General features: G+C 40.1%; 1 protein-coding gene across 1 annotated transcript in view; it reads left to right on the top strand.

Moving 5' to 3' along the window:
- The first annotated feature begins 878 nt into the window (after positions 1 to 878).
- The window catches only part of LOC113015912 (uncharacterized), a 68,068-nt gene continuing 51,175 nt past the window's right edge, over positions 879 to 17,771 (top strand). Inside the window, 4 exon segments of the mRNA XM_026158284.1 lie at positions 879 to 1,071; positions 12,974 to 13,247; positions 13,249 to 13,376; positions 13,507 to 15,130. Of these exon segments, the coding sequence (XP_026014069.1) occupies positions 879 to 1,071; positions 12,974 to 13,247; positions 13,249 to 13,376; positions 13,507 to 15,130 (2,219 nt within the window).

Raw genomic sequence — 17,771 nt, forward strand, 5'->3', positions numbered from 1 at the left:
TCTGCCACCTGAGCTACAGCCACCCTGCAGGTCTTTCATGTAAAACAGCTGTTTGTAGGGGAGAGCGGGGTAAGTTGTCACACTTTTCACACTGACTAACTTTTACTGAGCACCATACATTACAACGTAATAAATGTTTCACCAAATGAAAGAAGGAAGTCTCGGGCACATATGATGTATTCATTACATTTTCATATCTTATCTCATTACGGAGTTGTAGACTGTTGAATGGAGAATGTGCACTTGTGACAATTTGCCCCATCGGCAGGTAAGTTGTCACACTAGATTATCTTAAAATAAGAACACAAATACTTAATTGTGATCATTGATTTTAATTGTTAAATTCAAACCAAAACTGGAAATTTGAACAATTATGCCAAGAGAATTTGGAAAAAAAACAATTATTTCAATCCAATACACATTTTAATCAAAACATTAAGTAGAAAGAAAACTTTAGTTTGAACTTTAAACTCAAATGTTCTCTGGCTTGCACATAAATCCATCATAACTGAATGGAATGCTGCAAATAACTTGCTTTACTTAACATGTTTATCCTCTGAACAAAACAGATGCCCTATTTCTGATTAATCAGACTCAACTTCAGAGTCACAATTCTGGCACACATAAATTGCCTGGCCTGAGGTGCAAGCATCATGGGCCCATTTGTTGCATTTTACGCATTTTACCCAGGTCTCTTTTGGACGACTGTTTGAAAATGGCTCCACACAGACAAGGCAGAAGCACTCTTCATCATCTGATGATGACTCTTGAATTATTTTTCTTCTTTTAGCTGCGTTGTGTCGGTTAGAATTGCTGATTTGCGTCGTTTTCTTCCTTTGCTGGATGGTTTTCGGCAGCCAGCTTTTGGATATGGCCGGATGTCCTCTGGAGTTGGTAGTCCCCTGTCAGTAATTGCAGTGCTGGGTAAGGGTGAGCTCGTGATAGAGATGGTGCTGGAGCTTGGCAGTTCAGAGTTGGTGCTGGGGCCTAGCAGTGCAGAGTTGGTGCTGGGGCCTGGCAGTGCAGAGGTAGTGCTGGGGCCTGGCAGTGCAGAGTTGGTGCTGGGGCCTGGCAGGGCAGGGTCCGGAATAGGGCGATCTGTGACGTAGGATGGTGCAAACTCGGCTTCCAGAAATACATTTCTGTTGTAAGGTTGAATCCCAGCCACCCTAAAACCAGCCTGAATGTTCAATGGGGTTGCAGCCAGAGGATATGCAATTGCCACAATCCCAGGAATGTCATAAATAGACATTGTCTTCCCAGGGTTGTTCCTCATCCAGGCATCACATGTGCTGTTGATGTGCCTCTTTAGTGGCCCGTAGACAGACCTGTCTAATGGTTGGAGCCGATGTGAGCAGTGGGGTGGGAATGACAGCATGATTATGCCATTTGCTTTGGCATAATTGAGTCCATCAATGGACAGATGAGACTCGTGGTTGTCCAAAAGGAGTAAACAGGGCTTCTCCTTTGAACACTTTGTATGTTCATTGAAATGTTGCAAGAATTCAACAAAGTGTGTGTCTTTCATCCATCCAGAGGAATTTGCCCCTCCTTTGCTGCCGGGTGGCCCGTTGATCAGGAAATGGTCATGGAAGTGGACACGCGGGAAAATAAAGTATGGAGGTAAACTATTCCCTATGGCTGAGACAGCACAGGCCAGTGTGACAAGGGTTCCCCTTTCAGCAGAGGTCAATGACCCTACTTGTTTGAATCCACGTCTGGCCAACACTTTGTCTGGTTTATGTACAGTGGTGACCCCAGTTTCATCAACATTCCAAATGTCTCCTGGTCCAAACTCATATTTGCATAACACTTTCTCTAAGTTGTCAAAGAAAGCATTGACATTCTCTCTGTTGAAGCTACTTGCCCTGGCAAGGCTAGTTGCTTCTGGCTTTCTCAGTGACAATGTTGTATGCCGCTTTAAAAAGCCTGTAAACCACTCATTGCTGGCCTTTTCTTTTTCTGCCCACAAAGGCACAAACTTCAGTTCGTGTGCCACAGCAAACTGGTAGGCAAGCTTTCTGACCTCACTTGGTGACAGACCAAAATAAATGTCAGCTGACCTAGTAATATACTCAACAAGCTGCTTTTCCAAATCAGGGGAAAAAATCTTCCTTGGCGTTGTATAACCAACCATTGTTGTTGGCATGGCTGTCTGACTTTCAATTTCTTCTCTGGTAATCTTTTGACAATACCGAGTTAGAGTACGGTAATTTATGTCAAAATCCTTTGCTGTACTTCTGATTGATTTGTTCTGCATCTTTACCTGCCTGACTGCCTTTAACATAATGTCAGGTGGTGTTCTGCCACGCTCTGTCTTTCCTTGATAATTTCGAACCATCTTACTTTCTTCCTTCCTTCCTTAATTCCTGCCTCTCCTTCCTTTCTTCAAAAACCTTATTACAAATACAAATGAATTACAATATCACAACTTTTTGGAGCATTTATTTGTACTGGGGCAAGTTGTCACATGTGACGACTTGCCCCAAAGTTAATGAGACAACTTGCCCCAAACTGACATTTATGCTAATTTTGGCTAAATGTCAGGGTTAGCTCAACATAGCACATCAGCTGAAGTATCAAAAGACACGTTAATGTCTCCTCTATTTTGTGTAAAATAATAATTTGTAACATCTATACCTAACAAAGTTGTACTGAAGAAAATTTAAAGTGATTTATTTTTCCTTTTAGGTCAAAAAAATAAAAAAGATGTGCTCACCTCAGATTAGAGCAGTCTTGACCACATGTGAACAGGAGGTTGACTATAGAAGAAGAAGTCACACAAAGTGGCTATTTCATTTTTGAGATAGAGCCTCTAGTGTTGGAGTTATGAACAGTGTGACAACTTACCCGTGTGACAACTTACCCCGCTCTCCCCTACTTGTTAACTTTCCTGCAGTCCTTCCTCATTCTGTCCTAAATCTATTGATCTTTCTTTGCTTGGACTAGTGTCCAGTTTGTTGTGATTATTATGGAGGAAAAGGTCAGATCAACATGGGGGAAAAAATCAGTGCAGTTATTGAGGAAATGTCCATAAGTGGGAAATTTAAAAGAAATTACAGTTTCAGATTATTATTATTATTATTATTATTATTATTATTATTATTTATTTATTTATTTATTTATTTATTTATTTTACTGAGTTTGCTTTCAAAGTGAACCTTGATATTTTGTTGGTACTTATTTTCCATCTGCTCGATGTTTGTATTGGTGAAACCTCACAGTGAAAAGTAAAGCTTTTGACTACATTCTTCACATTTGGGTCCTTGTGTATATCATGGTATTTATTGTTGTTAGTGTATTTATAGAATGCTTTTTAATTTTATTGAAATAATTTAATATGTTCCCTTTCTCAATAAAAACATTTTTCCAACGTCCACAGAAGTGGTTTGTTTCATCTTTCTGCTACTACAATGGCGCCATCGTGTGGACACTAGCAGCAGCTACAAAAAGAGCTGAGGCGAAACTACAGGAAGTGTTTATTTTAAATGAAAGTGTCTTCAGCTGTGAGGCTCTGTGTTGCTGCTCAGGTATGTTATGACTTGTTTTAAAGATGTTTTGAGCTCAGACTCCCGCCGTTACATCGAGTCTGTGTTTCATAACTGAACATCGTCCTAAACTATAAACTTCGTATATGTTTAGGACATGTGACTTTAATGTTACACGGTAATCATTTGCATACACTTTTTCGCGCCGACATAGAAACCATGAACTGATCTGTAAACGTTTAAAGAGAGACACAAGTGTTCCGACTGTAACTTATGTGATTTATGGTTTTTGTTTTGTTTTTTTTGTTTTTTTTTTTGTGTTTTTTTATATATAGGTCATGTTGCCGCCCTTTATCCTAGCGATGCGTCAGCCATATTAGACTACTCAAGGGAAAGATTACACAGGTCTGCAACCGAAAAACTGCATAGGACTTTCTGACTGTTTCTTATAGATTTTTACTCACTGAAACCAGGAAGAATATTTTAAAAATTCCATCTCGTTCTTGCAAAACTCATGTTTTAGTGTAATTAAGCGTACAGTTTCCTTTTTAAAACTGAAACCTGTTATCCTATACTTGAGTAAAAAAAAAAAACCCAAACAAAACATATCCAATAATGACTTAATGATTTATTGTGTCCATAGCGAAAGGTAAGGAGTCTAAGAAAAAAAATGCATAGTTAATTGTAACCAAATATTGATTTTCTTTAATCGCTTTTGTGCTTTTTTTTTTTTTTTTTTTTTTTTTCCTAAATGTCAACTCCGCTTGTTTTGCAAAAAACTGTAGGTGATGGAGGGAAATGGAGATCATTTTTGGATTCAGCACCCTAAAAATACATCAAACTTACCAAAAATATCCCATGCAGCAAAAATGTATTTATTTATTTTTTGCAGACCTGTGTTATTGTAAAATTACAGTAGACACTGTACCTCACCGAGAAGTTTATAATGATACTACTACTACTACTACTACTACTACTACTAATAATAATGATCAATTAATACAGTCATAAAAAACAGGTGGAAAACCTTTAAATACAAACCAAAAGATACAAAACCATGTTTGTTATCACACATCTGTGAATATTGTGAGCAGTCAAACCCTTATTAAAATATCCTGCCCTAATTTAAACATTTATTTCATTAAATAAAAATAAAACATTCATTTCTATCACAACTACAAACACATCAATAGCACTGTATAAGCTTTGTAGTACAATATTCACTTGTGTATTTTTAAAATGCTTAAATTATGTTATCTGTTTTAACCACTCTACACACAAGCTTAAAGGATACTGCTTTCAAAAAAGTGTTCAATCAAATGGTCAATCTCCATTAGAACTTACCGGTAAGTCCAGTAGACAATAATGTTTTACAACCAGCACTTGCCCGCACTTAACCATAAACAAACATCAATAGTCTTCCATACTCAGACCAATAAACCAGTGTTTCCCAACCACTGTGCCGCTGCACATAGGTGTGCCGTGAGAGATCGTTAGGTGTGCCATGGGAAATTATTTCATTTCAATTAAATAAAAAATGCAATTTAATAATTACTTTGCCCAAACAGACACAGTTACTTCAACAGGCTTTGACATCACCAAGCATGTTACACTAGTCCCTCCGTTTCGGGAGGCTGAGGTTGATTCTTATTTCAGCGCTTTTGAGCGTATAGCAGCCACATTGAATTGGCCTAAGGAGTTTTGGGCGCTGCTACTCCGGTGTAAGTTAATCGGCAAGGCTCCAGAAGTATGTACTAGCCTTTCCGTTAACGACAGCCTCCAATATGATATTGTGAAAAAATCCATTCTGCACACGTATAGTTCATACGAGGCTTACCGTCAGAAATTTTGTAAAAGTGAAAAGACCGCTGATCAAATTTTTGTGGAATTTGCCCGTGAGAAACGTCACTTCTTTGAACGCTGGATGCAAGCAAGCAAAGTGAAGGATATTGAAGGATTAAAGGAAGTGCTTCTTGGAGAATAATTTAAAAAGCGTCTCCCTGATCAGTTAGTTGTTTATTTAAATGAACAGAAGGTGACGTCCCTGGCGAAAGCAGCAGTTTTAGCGGACGAATTTCCCCTCACACATAAAACCATTTTCCCAGCTGGGGTAGCACGAGAAGTGAGGGGAAGGCAGGAAAAGGGAATAAAAACTCCTAAACAGGCCCGAAAGGCGAGACAGGAGGAAACTGAAGGCGGGAATGTTTTTATTGCCATGAGTCTGGTCACCTGATTGCCCGTTGTCCTGCGCTGTGGAAGAAAGAGCAGCGCAGAGGGTCTAAGGGACCCGTGGGGCTCATTAAAGTAGTTTCCCCACCTATATGTCCTGATCGAACACAGGGGTGTAACCCAGAGATGGAGGTAGAGTCACGTTTTAAAACATTCCTTTCCCAAGGCTTCGTTTCGGTGACAGGAGAAGAGAAGGACAGGGTTCCTATCACTATTCTCCGAGACATCGGGGCACATCAGTCTTTTATGTTAGATGATGTGTTGCCACTGTCGGATAAAACCGCCTACCACACAGATGTGTTGGTGTGGGGAATTGAAATGAGTGTTCTTTGTGCACCACTCCACCGGGTATGTCGCCGTAAGACAACAGTTGCCGTTTAAAGGTGTGTCGTTTATTTTGGGCAATGATTAGGCTGGAGGGAAAGTTTTTCCACCGCCTGAAGTGATGGATACCCCTGTTGCTACCACCTCAGATGTTATTGATCTGAAAGCGACAGTGTTTCCCGTTTGCACTGTTACGCGGGCGCACACATTTGCTGATGTCGTTAGTATCGCAGATACGTTTGTGGCTATGGAGCAAAAGCCTTTTGTAGGGGAGAAAGACCGTATGAAACAGAAACGCAGTTTGATAAATCTAATGCCGGAATTGGGCGGAGATGTGAATAAAGAAGCTTTGGTAAGCGCTCAGAAAAATGACAAGTCTTTGAGTTCCTGTTTTGCAGCCGCTGTCACTGCTGGGGAAAGCATCCTTCCTCATTTTTTCCTGCAGGATGGCGTGTTAATGAGGCGGCGGTCCTCAGATCAGCATGAAACATTGAGTGTTACACAGGTGGTGGTACCATCCCAGCATCGTGATCAGGTGCTAAGCTTAGCACATGACGCCGGCATGGCTGGGCATCTCGGAATAAATAAAACTTATTACCGAGTGCTGCACAACTTCTTTTGGCCTGATTTAACATGTAGCTGATTACTGTTGGTCTTGTGCCACCTGCAAGTTGGTGGGCAAACCCAATAAGCCCATTCTGCCTGTGCCATTATCTCCTATTCCAGTAATGGGTGAACCTTTTGAAAAAGTAATACTAGACTGTGTGGGACCGTTGCCGAAAACAAAAGCCGGTCATCAGTATATTCTCACTGTAATGTGCTCAGCAACGAGATTTCTGGAGGCCATTCCGTTCCGTACGGTGAAAGCCAAAGCAGTAATTAAGGCTTTGATCAAATTATTTCTATGTTTGGGTTGCCAAAAATCATTCAAACAGACCAAGGCACCAACTTTATGTCTAAAGTCTTTGCACAGGTTGTTAAAGAACTACATGCCAAGCATGTTACATCTATCCCATATCACCCCGAGAGTCAAGGTGCTTTGGAAAGGTTCCACCAAACTCTCAAAGTTATGTTACATAAGTAAGAGTCTGTTTAGAGTCTGGTAAAGAGTGGGATGGGGGTTGCCCCTATTGTTGTTTGCCATTAGAGAGGCTAAACAGCAGTCCCGCTGTTTTCGGACATGTGGTCCGAGGCCCTCTCCGACTTCTGAGGGAAAAGTGGCGGAGACCCCGGACGAGCAGTGTAGTGTTCTTAACTACGTGAGTCAGCTTCAAGATAGACATCGGCTAGCGTGGCAAATAGCCGGGGAAAACCTGAAGCAAGTGCAAACTAAAATGAAATCTCGATTTGACAAAAAATCTGTGGATAGAAGTTTTCAACCAGGGGCCAAAGTGTTCATGTCATTGCCTGTGGTGGTGTCCAGTTTACTAACGCAGTTTGCTGGTCCTTACAGTGTTGAACGTAAACTCGACAATAACAACTATGTGATTCGCACTCTAGCTCGGCGGCGAAAAACCAGAGTTTGTAATGTGAATATATTGAAACTGTTCTATCCACTTGAACAAAATACAACAGCGCCTCCGGTGTGCGCTGTTGCCATCCTCCCCGCTTACAAACTGTCGGATAATGGATTATCTGGGAGCGATGACGCAAAGGGAAATAATGCAGAGAGAAGTCAATTCTCTCCGAGAGCACGGCTTAGCCGTTCCAAGTGCTAGCGCATGGAGCTCTCCATGTGTGTTAGTGCCAAAGTCTGACAATACTCCTCGATTCTGTACGGATTATCGAAAGGTAAATGCGGCCACTAAAGCCGACTCTTTCCCATTACCTTGGATGGATGACTGTGTTGATCAGGTTGGATCCGCTACTTATGTGACCAAATTGGATTGATGAAAGGGAGACTGGCAGGTTCTTTTAACTGCTAGAGCGTCTGAGATCTCAACATTCATTACCCTGATCACTTCCTTCAGTATACAGTGATGCCCTTCGGCTTGCGTAATGTGCCAGATTTCAGCACCTGATGCCTAAGGTTTTGGTCGGGGTACCTAACTCTGATGCCTACTTAGATGATGTGGTCATATATTCTGCTTCCTGGAGTGATCATCTCCAAACCCTCTTAACTGTTTTTAAATGTTTTGAGGAAACATTGCTCACCGTAAATATGACCAAATGTGAGTTTGAAAAGCAACCATCACCTACCTTGGAAAGCAGGTGGGTCAAGGGCGAGTGTGCCCCGTGACCGCGAAGGTAGAGGGTATTATTTTGTTTCCGATTCCACAAACAAGGAGGGCGTTACGCCGCTTCTTAGGAATGTGTGGCTACTACCGAGGTTTCTGTAAAAATTTTACCTCCGTAGTCGCTCCCCTGACTGACCTGGTCAGCCCGACCAAACCCTTCATATGGACTACGGCGTGCCAAACTGCTTTTAAGTCGGTGAAGACTTTATTGTGCAGTGCCCCAGTTTTAGCAGCACCTAACTTTGTATCTCCTTTTAAGTTGGAGGTTGACGCCAGCGCAACTGCAGCGGGGGCAGTCTTGCTGCAGGCAGATCAACACAGAGTGGATAGTCCGATCTGCTCTATCTTATCCCAGGAAGGCAAGGTAACAAAATCATCTAAAGAAAACTCCATCCTCAAACATTCATCCTTCACTTCCCCTCCACACGCATGAAAGATAGGCTGACAACAAACTACAGACCACAAAACCAGCCAAAAAACAAGACAAAACGGATGAGCCCCCAAATCATGTTACGATCTGGCTCGGAATGACCGTAACGAGAGCGGGGTGTCCCGTGACTTCCCATGCCCAAACAGACACAGCTGCATCATCGGGCTTTTAACAATAATTTATTTACGGCAATGGCACTCAGTACAACGATAGTGGGAGTGTATGATTTCAGGCCAACACAACAAACAAAACCCAACCTAAACTTCGGTTCCCCTTTGACCTCTTCAAGAAAACAACAAAAGAAATGACACAGTCTGACCTCCCTGGTCTAACAACACAGGAGAAAATAAAGCTTCCCAAAATAATTGGCAGCTCACCCTACTTGCTCCACACTTCACACACATTCCCGAATTTAACTAATTAGCTATGGCTGCGGCTGCTCCGTCTGGACCTGAGGGAAGTGCACGGGAAGTTTTCCACAGTTTCTTCTGTCGTCCTTTTATTGATTACATCCACAACGGGAGCCAGTTACATCAAGCCGTTCCTTCCGTCCACCAGTCACAGCCGAGCCCCCATACATTCATTCAGAAACAAACAACACACGCACATAACACTGCAAATAATAAAATTGTTGTTGGGCATCTGTGCTTTCAATGCAGTGACTGGTAGAGTAATTACTCTTTCATGCCAGTGGGTGGCAGTGAGTAGCACAATATGACCTTGTTAAGTTAAGACAATAGAAATAGTGATGCGTGTGGTACGTGGCAGTTGCAAGACGTACAACAAAGATGGATAAATATTTGAAAAAAAATCCTGCAAACTCCGAACTGGGCCCTGGACAAAATTTGTAACTCAGAAGAGCCTAGTATGAGTGGTAGTCACAAGAAAGCTAAATCGGTGAGCTTGAAGCAATACAGCAAAAGTTATCTTTCGTTTCGATTTACTTTCACTGGAGATCTGACTGCACCGACTCCGTTATGTTTGGTGTGTGAGGAAAAGCTCTCAAACAGTGTAATGGTCCCATGCAAGCTTTAACGTTATCTCCACACAAAACATTCCCCACTTCAAAAGAAGAACACAGACTATTTTGTTCGCCTGTGTGAAGACACTGAGAAATGGCTAACTTTAATGAGAAAAAAACACAAAGGTGTCTGAAAGAGCTCTCAAAGCTAGCTACTTAGTAGCTGAACTTATAGCCAAATCCAAAAAACGACACACAGTAGCAGAGACTTTAATCCTACCTACCTGCAAAGCAATTGTGAGTGAGATGCTTGACCCTGATGCAGTTAAAGAAATAGCCAGAGTCCCGCTCTCAGATAACACAATTGCCAGACGTATCGATGACATGTCTGCAGACATTGAAAGTTTGGTTTTGGAGAAGTTTGCAGTGCAACTTGTTGAGTCTACGGACATAAGTGGACATTTCCAACTCTTGGCCAATGTGTGTTTTGTGGATGGAGACTCTATCAGAGAAGACTTTCTATTTTGCAAGGTACTACCAGAAAAAACAACAGGAGAGGAAAGTTTTTGGGTTACACCTGAATATCTTGAACAAGGAGGAATTAAGTGGAAAAACTGAGTGTCTGCATTGATGGAGCAGCAACTGTGGTTGGGTGCACCAAAGGTTTCGTTAGCAGAGTGAAAGCGGTACACCCAGATGTTATTGTTACGTACTGTTTTCTGCAGCATGAGGCGCTCGTTACCAAGACTTTACCAGCAGACCTAGCTCCTGTGTTGGATGATGTTGTGTGCATGGTAAACTTCGTCAAGACAAGACCCCTGAAAAGCCGCATATTTGCATCTCTATGCCAAGAGACACTCTGAATTCAATCATCCCTAATTCTGCAGACAATCCTATCTCTCAACATGTGTTGCCACAGTTACAATCTTGTGCCAGGTGACGCAGCTCCGCTACATATTCTATGACAGTTTCATATGGCTTGCGGAAGCGATCGTCGAATTTATACCTTTGCACAGTTTCACTGGGCTCTGGATCAAAGGGATTTTTCTTCAGAAGTACCAGCTCTTGGAAGGTTTTGTCTTTCAGCTTGGCCAGGCTGAGAAGATTTCACATCAAGCTGTAGGTCGCTGCTCCGACGACACTTATTAATATAGCTCTTTGCTTTTCTGCTTGATCCAGTTAGCTGTGGAAAAACTGCTTGAGTATTTCCATATGCTCATCCCAAGTCTGATTCTTTGGATCGAACGCTACTACCATGCCAATTATAGCCATTTTCCGCTTCAAATTACTGCCTTCTATTTTCAGTGGAAAACTCTTGCATTCATTGAAAGCTAGCGAAATCTGTAGCTGACTCCCATCACTTTGTTCTTTTTTTGTGTGTGTGTCCGATTGCCCACTTCCTTCCCCCTAAATGTCCTCATCGCCAAAATAATGTTGCATCTTCAAAAAACAAAAATGGAATCACTGAACCACACACGGGGAGTATAGCTGCTTCTCGTTTACTAAAGCCTTGTAGTCACTTGTTTCAGGCACAACTGTTTACATGTACCTAACTTACAGAACTCTCATCTTCTCGATGGTGGCTCAAGAGTTGGGAGTTCGCCTTGTAATCGGAAGGTTGCTGGTTCGAGCCCCGGCTTGGACAGTCTCGGTCGTTGTGTCCTTGGGCAAGACACTTCACCCGTTGCCTACTGGTGGTGGTCAGAGGGCCCGGTGGCGCCAGTGTCCGGCAGCCTCACCTCTGTCAGTGCGCCCCAGGGTGGCTGTGGCTACAATGTAGCTTGCTATCACCAGTGTGTGTGTGAATGGGTGGATGACTGTGTAAAGCGCTTTGGGGTCCTTAGGGACTAGTAAAGCGCTATACAAATACAGGCCATTTACCATTTACCATTTCTCCATTACCTTTCAGGTCCAGTCCAAAAAGGCTAGGCAGCGCCTGTACCATCTTTGACAACTGAGGAAGTTCGGGGTCTCTCCAGTGATCTACAGGATTTTCTATGCAGGTACTGTGGAGAGCATCCTCACACAGACGATCACATCCTGGTATGTGAATAGCTGTGTTAAGGACCAAAAAGTTCTTCAGAGAGTGATCAATGCGGCAATGCTCTCCCATCCCTACAAGACATTTACACCAGGAGATGTTGGTCCAGAGCAGTTCAGATATTAAAGGACCCATCCCATCCCAGCAACAAACTGTTCCAACTTCTGCAATCAGGCAGAAGATTCCGTCTGCACCATCCGAGCAAAAACGGGGAGGCTCAAGAGGAGCTTCTACCCTCAGGCCATCCAAGTCCTAAACCAGAACTTAATGTATATAATTCACTACTTACTGTATATAATGTCCTCTTTATGCATAGTTGAAGAGCATTTCAGGAAACATTTCATTTCACTGCGTGTTGTACTCGTATAACTATGCATGTGACAAATAAAGAATCTTGAATCTTTTAAGAAACCAGATATTCTTAACTGGCTGATTGTAAAATGGAGTTAATATAAATTCAGCTTAAAGCATAAAAGGTTTAAAAAACAGTTGCGATGAATATGGTTCATTAAAAAAAAATATGTATGGCATAGATTTGGAGTAAGTTTCCAACATCAGTGTAGATCTTGCTGAAGAATGGCTGAGCTGTTAACAGTCCAGAACAAATAAATGAGTGAATTAATAAATAATCGTTTAAAGAGATTACTACTCAAGTCACTAAGACTCGCAGTGTGCTGAGTAAGTAGTGAGGATGTAAAATGGGAAAATGCATAGCACTTTAAAAACCAGAGTTGCAAGTTTATTTGCAAAAAAAAAAAAAAACATGCAATGAACAAAGAATATAAAATCAATAGACACAGGGGAAAAAAGTCAAAACCTGAGGATAAATTATAAATACACTTGACACATCAATTTAAAACAAAGCCGAGCAGTGCTAGGATCAAAAGCAACATCAAAAATAAAACTGTGGCTCAATAATTAAGCATCAAATAAAACTGTGGAAAAGAAAATTCTGCAGTCGTTCTTAATTAATAATTTAAAATTAAGCAGGTGTGTGTGTGTGTGTGTGTGTGTGTGTGTTTGTTTGTTTTAAATGCAGTTTTAGTCCCCCCCCCCCCCCCCCCCCCCCCTCCTTTAAACCAGCTTGTTTGACACAGGATGTGATCAGTGGGACGTCAATCTAAGATAAATTAGTGTTGGGTGGAGATCAAGTCTATTTCTTTTGGCATGCTTTATATTTAATAGTCTGAATCTTTGAAGTGAAATATATTTTGTTTAAATTCATATTTATTTATTTTTTCAACAGAAGTTACTGAAATCCAGGAAATAAAGGAAACATAGCTTGTACATCTCAGTCAGCAGTGGAGTTTGTCAGGAGGGCCAGACTCAACCTGGTGAGAACATTAAAGAGGCTCACTGCTGTGATTGTGGAGAATCTGTACCAGAGAGGAGTTTTCTCAGAGGAAGAAGTCAGTAAAATAAGGACAGATGGTGGCGACTTTGACAAAAGGAGAAGAACTGTGGACTCTGTCATCAAAAAGGGGGAAGCAGCTTGCTATGAGTTTCTCAGGATTATTGACATAATAAAGAGATCCACAGAAAGCTCAGTCTGTTTTGGAAAATACAGAGACAGACTCTTCTTTGAAAGACGAATTTGACCTGAACTACTGGATCAGCTGCTTTTCCTTCAAGGAGGACACCAACATGGATGTAACGTATTTACAAGGTATTTTTAAACAAACTGAAGTCCGTGGCATGTTTTAATGTGATCACACTCATTTAAAATGCAGTGTTGTTCAGTGACACATGAGTTAAATCACTAAATTACTTTTTAATTAATTTCTCCTTTCTTTCAGGGCCCAGCCCGTGCCACAGATACCAGCAAAAGCTGAAATCAGAAACTCAAAAGATTTCAGAAAGATCATGGATCCAAAGTAAAGCAGTCCTGTTCAACAAGGAGACATCTTTGTCGTACACTTCACTTGTGTTAGACACACAAGGACAGGCTTCACCATCCAAAATAAAAAAGTCAAAGATCAAAAAAAGCAGGAAGGTTCGCACTAAAAAACTAAAGGCCTACATACCTGAGGACAAACAGGAAACTTCCCCCAGTGAACTGCTGAAAACGTATGAAAGAAAAATCCTTTTGGTAGGAAAACCTGGAACTGGGAAAACGGCTGTGGTCCATCAGATGTTGAAACTATGGTCAGAGAAAGACAACAAGGATCTAGATTACATGTTCTACTTTGATATGAGAGAAACACCCAACATCACAGAGGTCCATAAACTGGAGGATCTTCTCTTCAGTGTGTTCAATGAACCAGATGAAGGCAAAGACAAAGTCTTAGAGGACATAAAGAATAATGCTGACAATGTTACTATCATTTTTGATGGCGTTACAGATATCCCCTCTACTTCTGTGGTGTTTAAGCTCATACAGAAGACTCTTCTACCTGAAGCAAAGATCATCATCACCTGCAGACCAGAGGTGGAGTCAGCAGACTTCCTGTTAGGTTGGGACTGTCTCAGAGTGGAAGTGAAAGGCTTCAGTGAGCAGGGCATCAGAGAATACTTATCCAAGTATCTGAGTGAGGAACACTTCAACAAAGTTTTGTGTAACTTGGAATTATTCTCTCTGTGCCACGTCCCCATGTACGCTCTGATGGTGGTTGCCTGCTTTAGTTTTGAGGGCTCAGAGTTCTCTCCACATCCCTGCACAGTTACAGAAATATACCTCAATATCCTCCATTTCTGCATTCAGAGAAATGTTGGCAAGACATCTGAAAATGAAAGCACTAAATGGGATGCAGTACTGTCTTTATCTGAGGCTGCTTTTTGTGCAACAGAAGGAAAAAATGTGAACCTGAAATCACTGCCCAAATTAGAAAGCTGTGCTTATTTAGCTTTTTTGAGCAGGAGTGTATCTCAAGTCAGCTCAACTGCAAAGAAACCCTTGTGTGCCTTTCTCCACTACACTGTTCAAGAGTTTTTTGCAGCACTGTGGGTCTTGAAGGATCCAGAACGGACCAGAAGTGTTGTCCAACAGTGTCTGACTGACAACATCAAACACATGAAACACTTAGTCCCCTTTTTGTGTGGACTGTTAAATGATAAAAACACTGATTTGCTAGAAAGTCTGATTCCTTCTCAGCAGCTCAGAGAAACATCTGGCTGGTTCTTCAAACACTTGGTGACCACCTTTGTAGATCGTAGTGACACTGAGGACTGTGAAATAGACTTGCTGTTCTTATGTCAGTGTCTCTATGAGTCTCAGTCTGCTGAAGCCTGTGTTTATCTTCTGGATAAACTGGACTACTGTCTTGATCTGAGTGGGGAGACTCTCGATCCTCAGCAATGCTATGCTTTGTCCTATATAATCAGCCAGAGTAAGGAGAGGAAAATACAGCTGAACTTGGAAAAGACAAAAGTATCAAAACAAGGAATAAGACCATTACTAGGATGCCTGAGCAAACTCTCAAGGTAAGTAAGAACATATAGTTTACGTGTTTGTTTAATCTAAATATCTGTAGACTTTTTGACATTTTCTGACTTTTAATCAGTGTTGGTCAAGTTACTTGAAAAAAGTAATCAGTAACTAATAACTGATTTCTTCCCCAAAAAAGTAATCCCGTTACTTTACTGATTACTTCTTTTCAAAAGTAATTAATTACTTAGTTACTTAGTTACTTTTTAAAAACACGATTTACAACCTGAATAGGTGATAAAGCGATAGATCTTTCAGCCCAATTCTACTTTTTCTACATAATCCATCATACAAAATGTAATCAAATGGAAAAGTCTCTTTTTAAAACTTGTTTTATTAGTTTTAATCTTTTAACTTTATGCATCAAGCAAATATTTAATTATATGCAACATTCTCTGACTGGAAGAAATTAGTTTAACATTTAAACCTATTTTCTGCACATTCCAGCACGTAAAATAATTTTTTTGTTTACACTCACTCTTTCAAATAGATGCAAGTAAAACACAGCAGAAAATAAATAATGTCAAAGACTAGCGGTCCCTGGTGCAGGTGTGCCGCAGCAGTCAGTGGAAGAATCCGCGAGTTTCTCTGTGAGTTTCCCATTACGTCGTAGCGCACTCGGTGCTTGCTTGGAAGTTTAGGGGTTTTTTTTCGCTGTAAAAAGAAGTTTTCTTCCCACGCACGATGGACGCTAATGTTTTTGTCACTTTTTATGGAATCAAACTTAAAATAAGGTCAGTACTTCCACGCTTTAAACGCTGCACGGTCATACTCTCTCCCGCACTCGATATATTATCCATTGTTGATCTGCACACAGCTGTTGTCACGAACGTCGCACTTGCTTACGTCACTGTCATGAGACTGTAGAAAACCCCTGTGATTTGTGTATATAGACTGTTCCACGGACCCCCTCTAACCACTGCTAAGATGGTACATTCCTCCCATCCTTTGTTTTTGTTTTTTTTTTGTTTTTGTTTTTTTTCTTTTATTAGTAATATAAACATACAAACAAAATGCACCATATATTACAGATTCAGAGAATAAACATTTCTTACATATTAGCAACTTTCATATATAGTGAAAATAAAATATAAAGATGGGGTCACATAAATTAACAGATTATTAACTCACTAAATCAAAATCTTCTACAAAGGAAACAAAAAAAGCAGCCTTTTTCTTTTTAACTAAAGTCAAAGATTTAACCAACAGGTTTAGGTCGTTTTTCCAGTGAGCCAGTGTTGGTTTAATCTTAAAAAAGCGACATTTATGTATAAAATACTTACACAAGATTAATAACACATTAACACCATAATTAGCTTTCTTTTCTTTCAAAAACACTCCAAACATTATCATATTTAAGGTAAATGGGGTAATTTGAATCCCACTGGAATAAAGCCAGGTATGAAAATCCAACCAAAATATTTGTATAAAATTGCACAAAAAGAATAGATGGTCCAAATCCTCCTCTTCTGTTTCACAAAATACACAATTACCCGTTTCTATTTTGAATCTATCACTAAGGAGTCTATTTGTCGGGTAAATTTTATTCAAGATTTTAAATTGGACTTCTTTCCCTTTAGGAGGGATAGGGAAGGTGATATAATCAGTTCTTATTTTTTCAATTTCTTCCCTTTGGAAATCTTTTAATATGTAATTAAGTCTAAGTAAATTTGGAGAATAAAGACTCCTTAATGAAGATCTAAGAAACTTATTGTTGCATTTAACATCACAAAATCGAATACCATCTATATATAATTGCCTTAACTTGGGGGAGATGTCAGAATATATTATATCATTTACAACTATGTTTTTAAGTGACAATGGAATGGATTTTATAACCCGATTAAATTTACTTTTAGAACATTGGATATTAAACTTTTGGCAAAAATCTTGATGTCCTAGAACATGTCCTTCCTCATCTACAAAATGGGCAATTGCCCAAACACCTTTTGATAACCAATCTTGAATAAAAATAGATTTTCTGTTCATCAGTATATATCTATTGTTCCAAATTGGGCTATTATGTGGAGTGAAATTATGTTTAAATAACATTTTCCAATAAAGAAGGACCTGTTTATGGAATTCAGAGAGTTTAGCAGGTAGCTTAGTAATTTCAAAGTCACACTTTAGGAGAAAGTCGATACCCCCCAGTGTGTTAAAGACCTTACTTGGTATAAAAAACCAAATGGAGTGTGGATTATTTAGGAAGGATTTTAACCATTTAAGTTTCAAAACACCATTCATTATGTCAAAATCAATTGCGTTTCCACCGCCTTCAATGTATGGTTTAACCAAATCATCTTTAGATATATAATGGCACTTATTCCTCCAAATAAAATTAAAATTCAAGCTATTAATTGTTTTAATAACTTTATTCGATATTGATAGAGAGTAAGCTGGATATATAAATCTAGATAAACTATCCATTTTGGTTAATAATATTCTTCCAAAAATTGTGATGTCTCTTTGTAACCACTTATTTAGGATTGTCTTACATTTGTCAACATTATCTAAAATATTTACTTTTTCTAAGACTTTGTGATCTTTTGAAATTGTGATGCCCAAATATTTTACCTCCTTCTTCACCTTTATATCGTACAGTAATTGTGAATTACACTCCTTTAATGCCAATAATTC

The sequence above is a fragment of the Astatotilapia calliptera genome, chromosome 23 (genome assembly GCF_900246225.1).
Source record: "Astatotilapia calliptera chromosome 23, fAstCal1.2, whole genome shotgun sequence".
Classification (NCBI taxonomy): Eukaryota; Metazoa; Chordata; class Actinopteri; order Cichliformes; family Cichlidae; genus Astatotilapia; species Astatotilapia calliptera.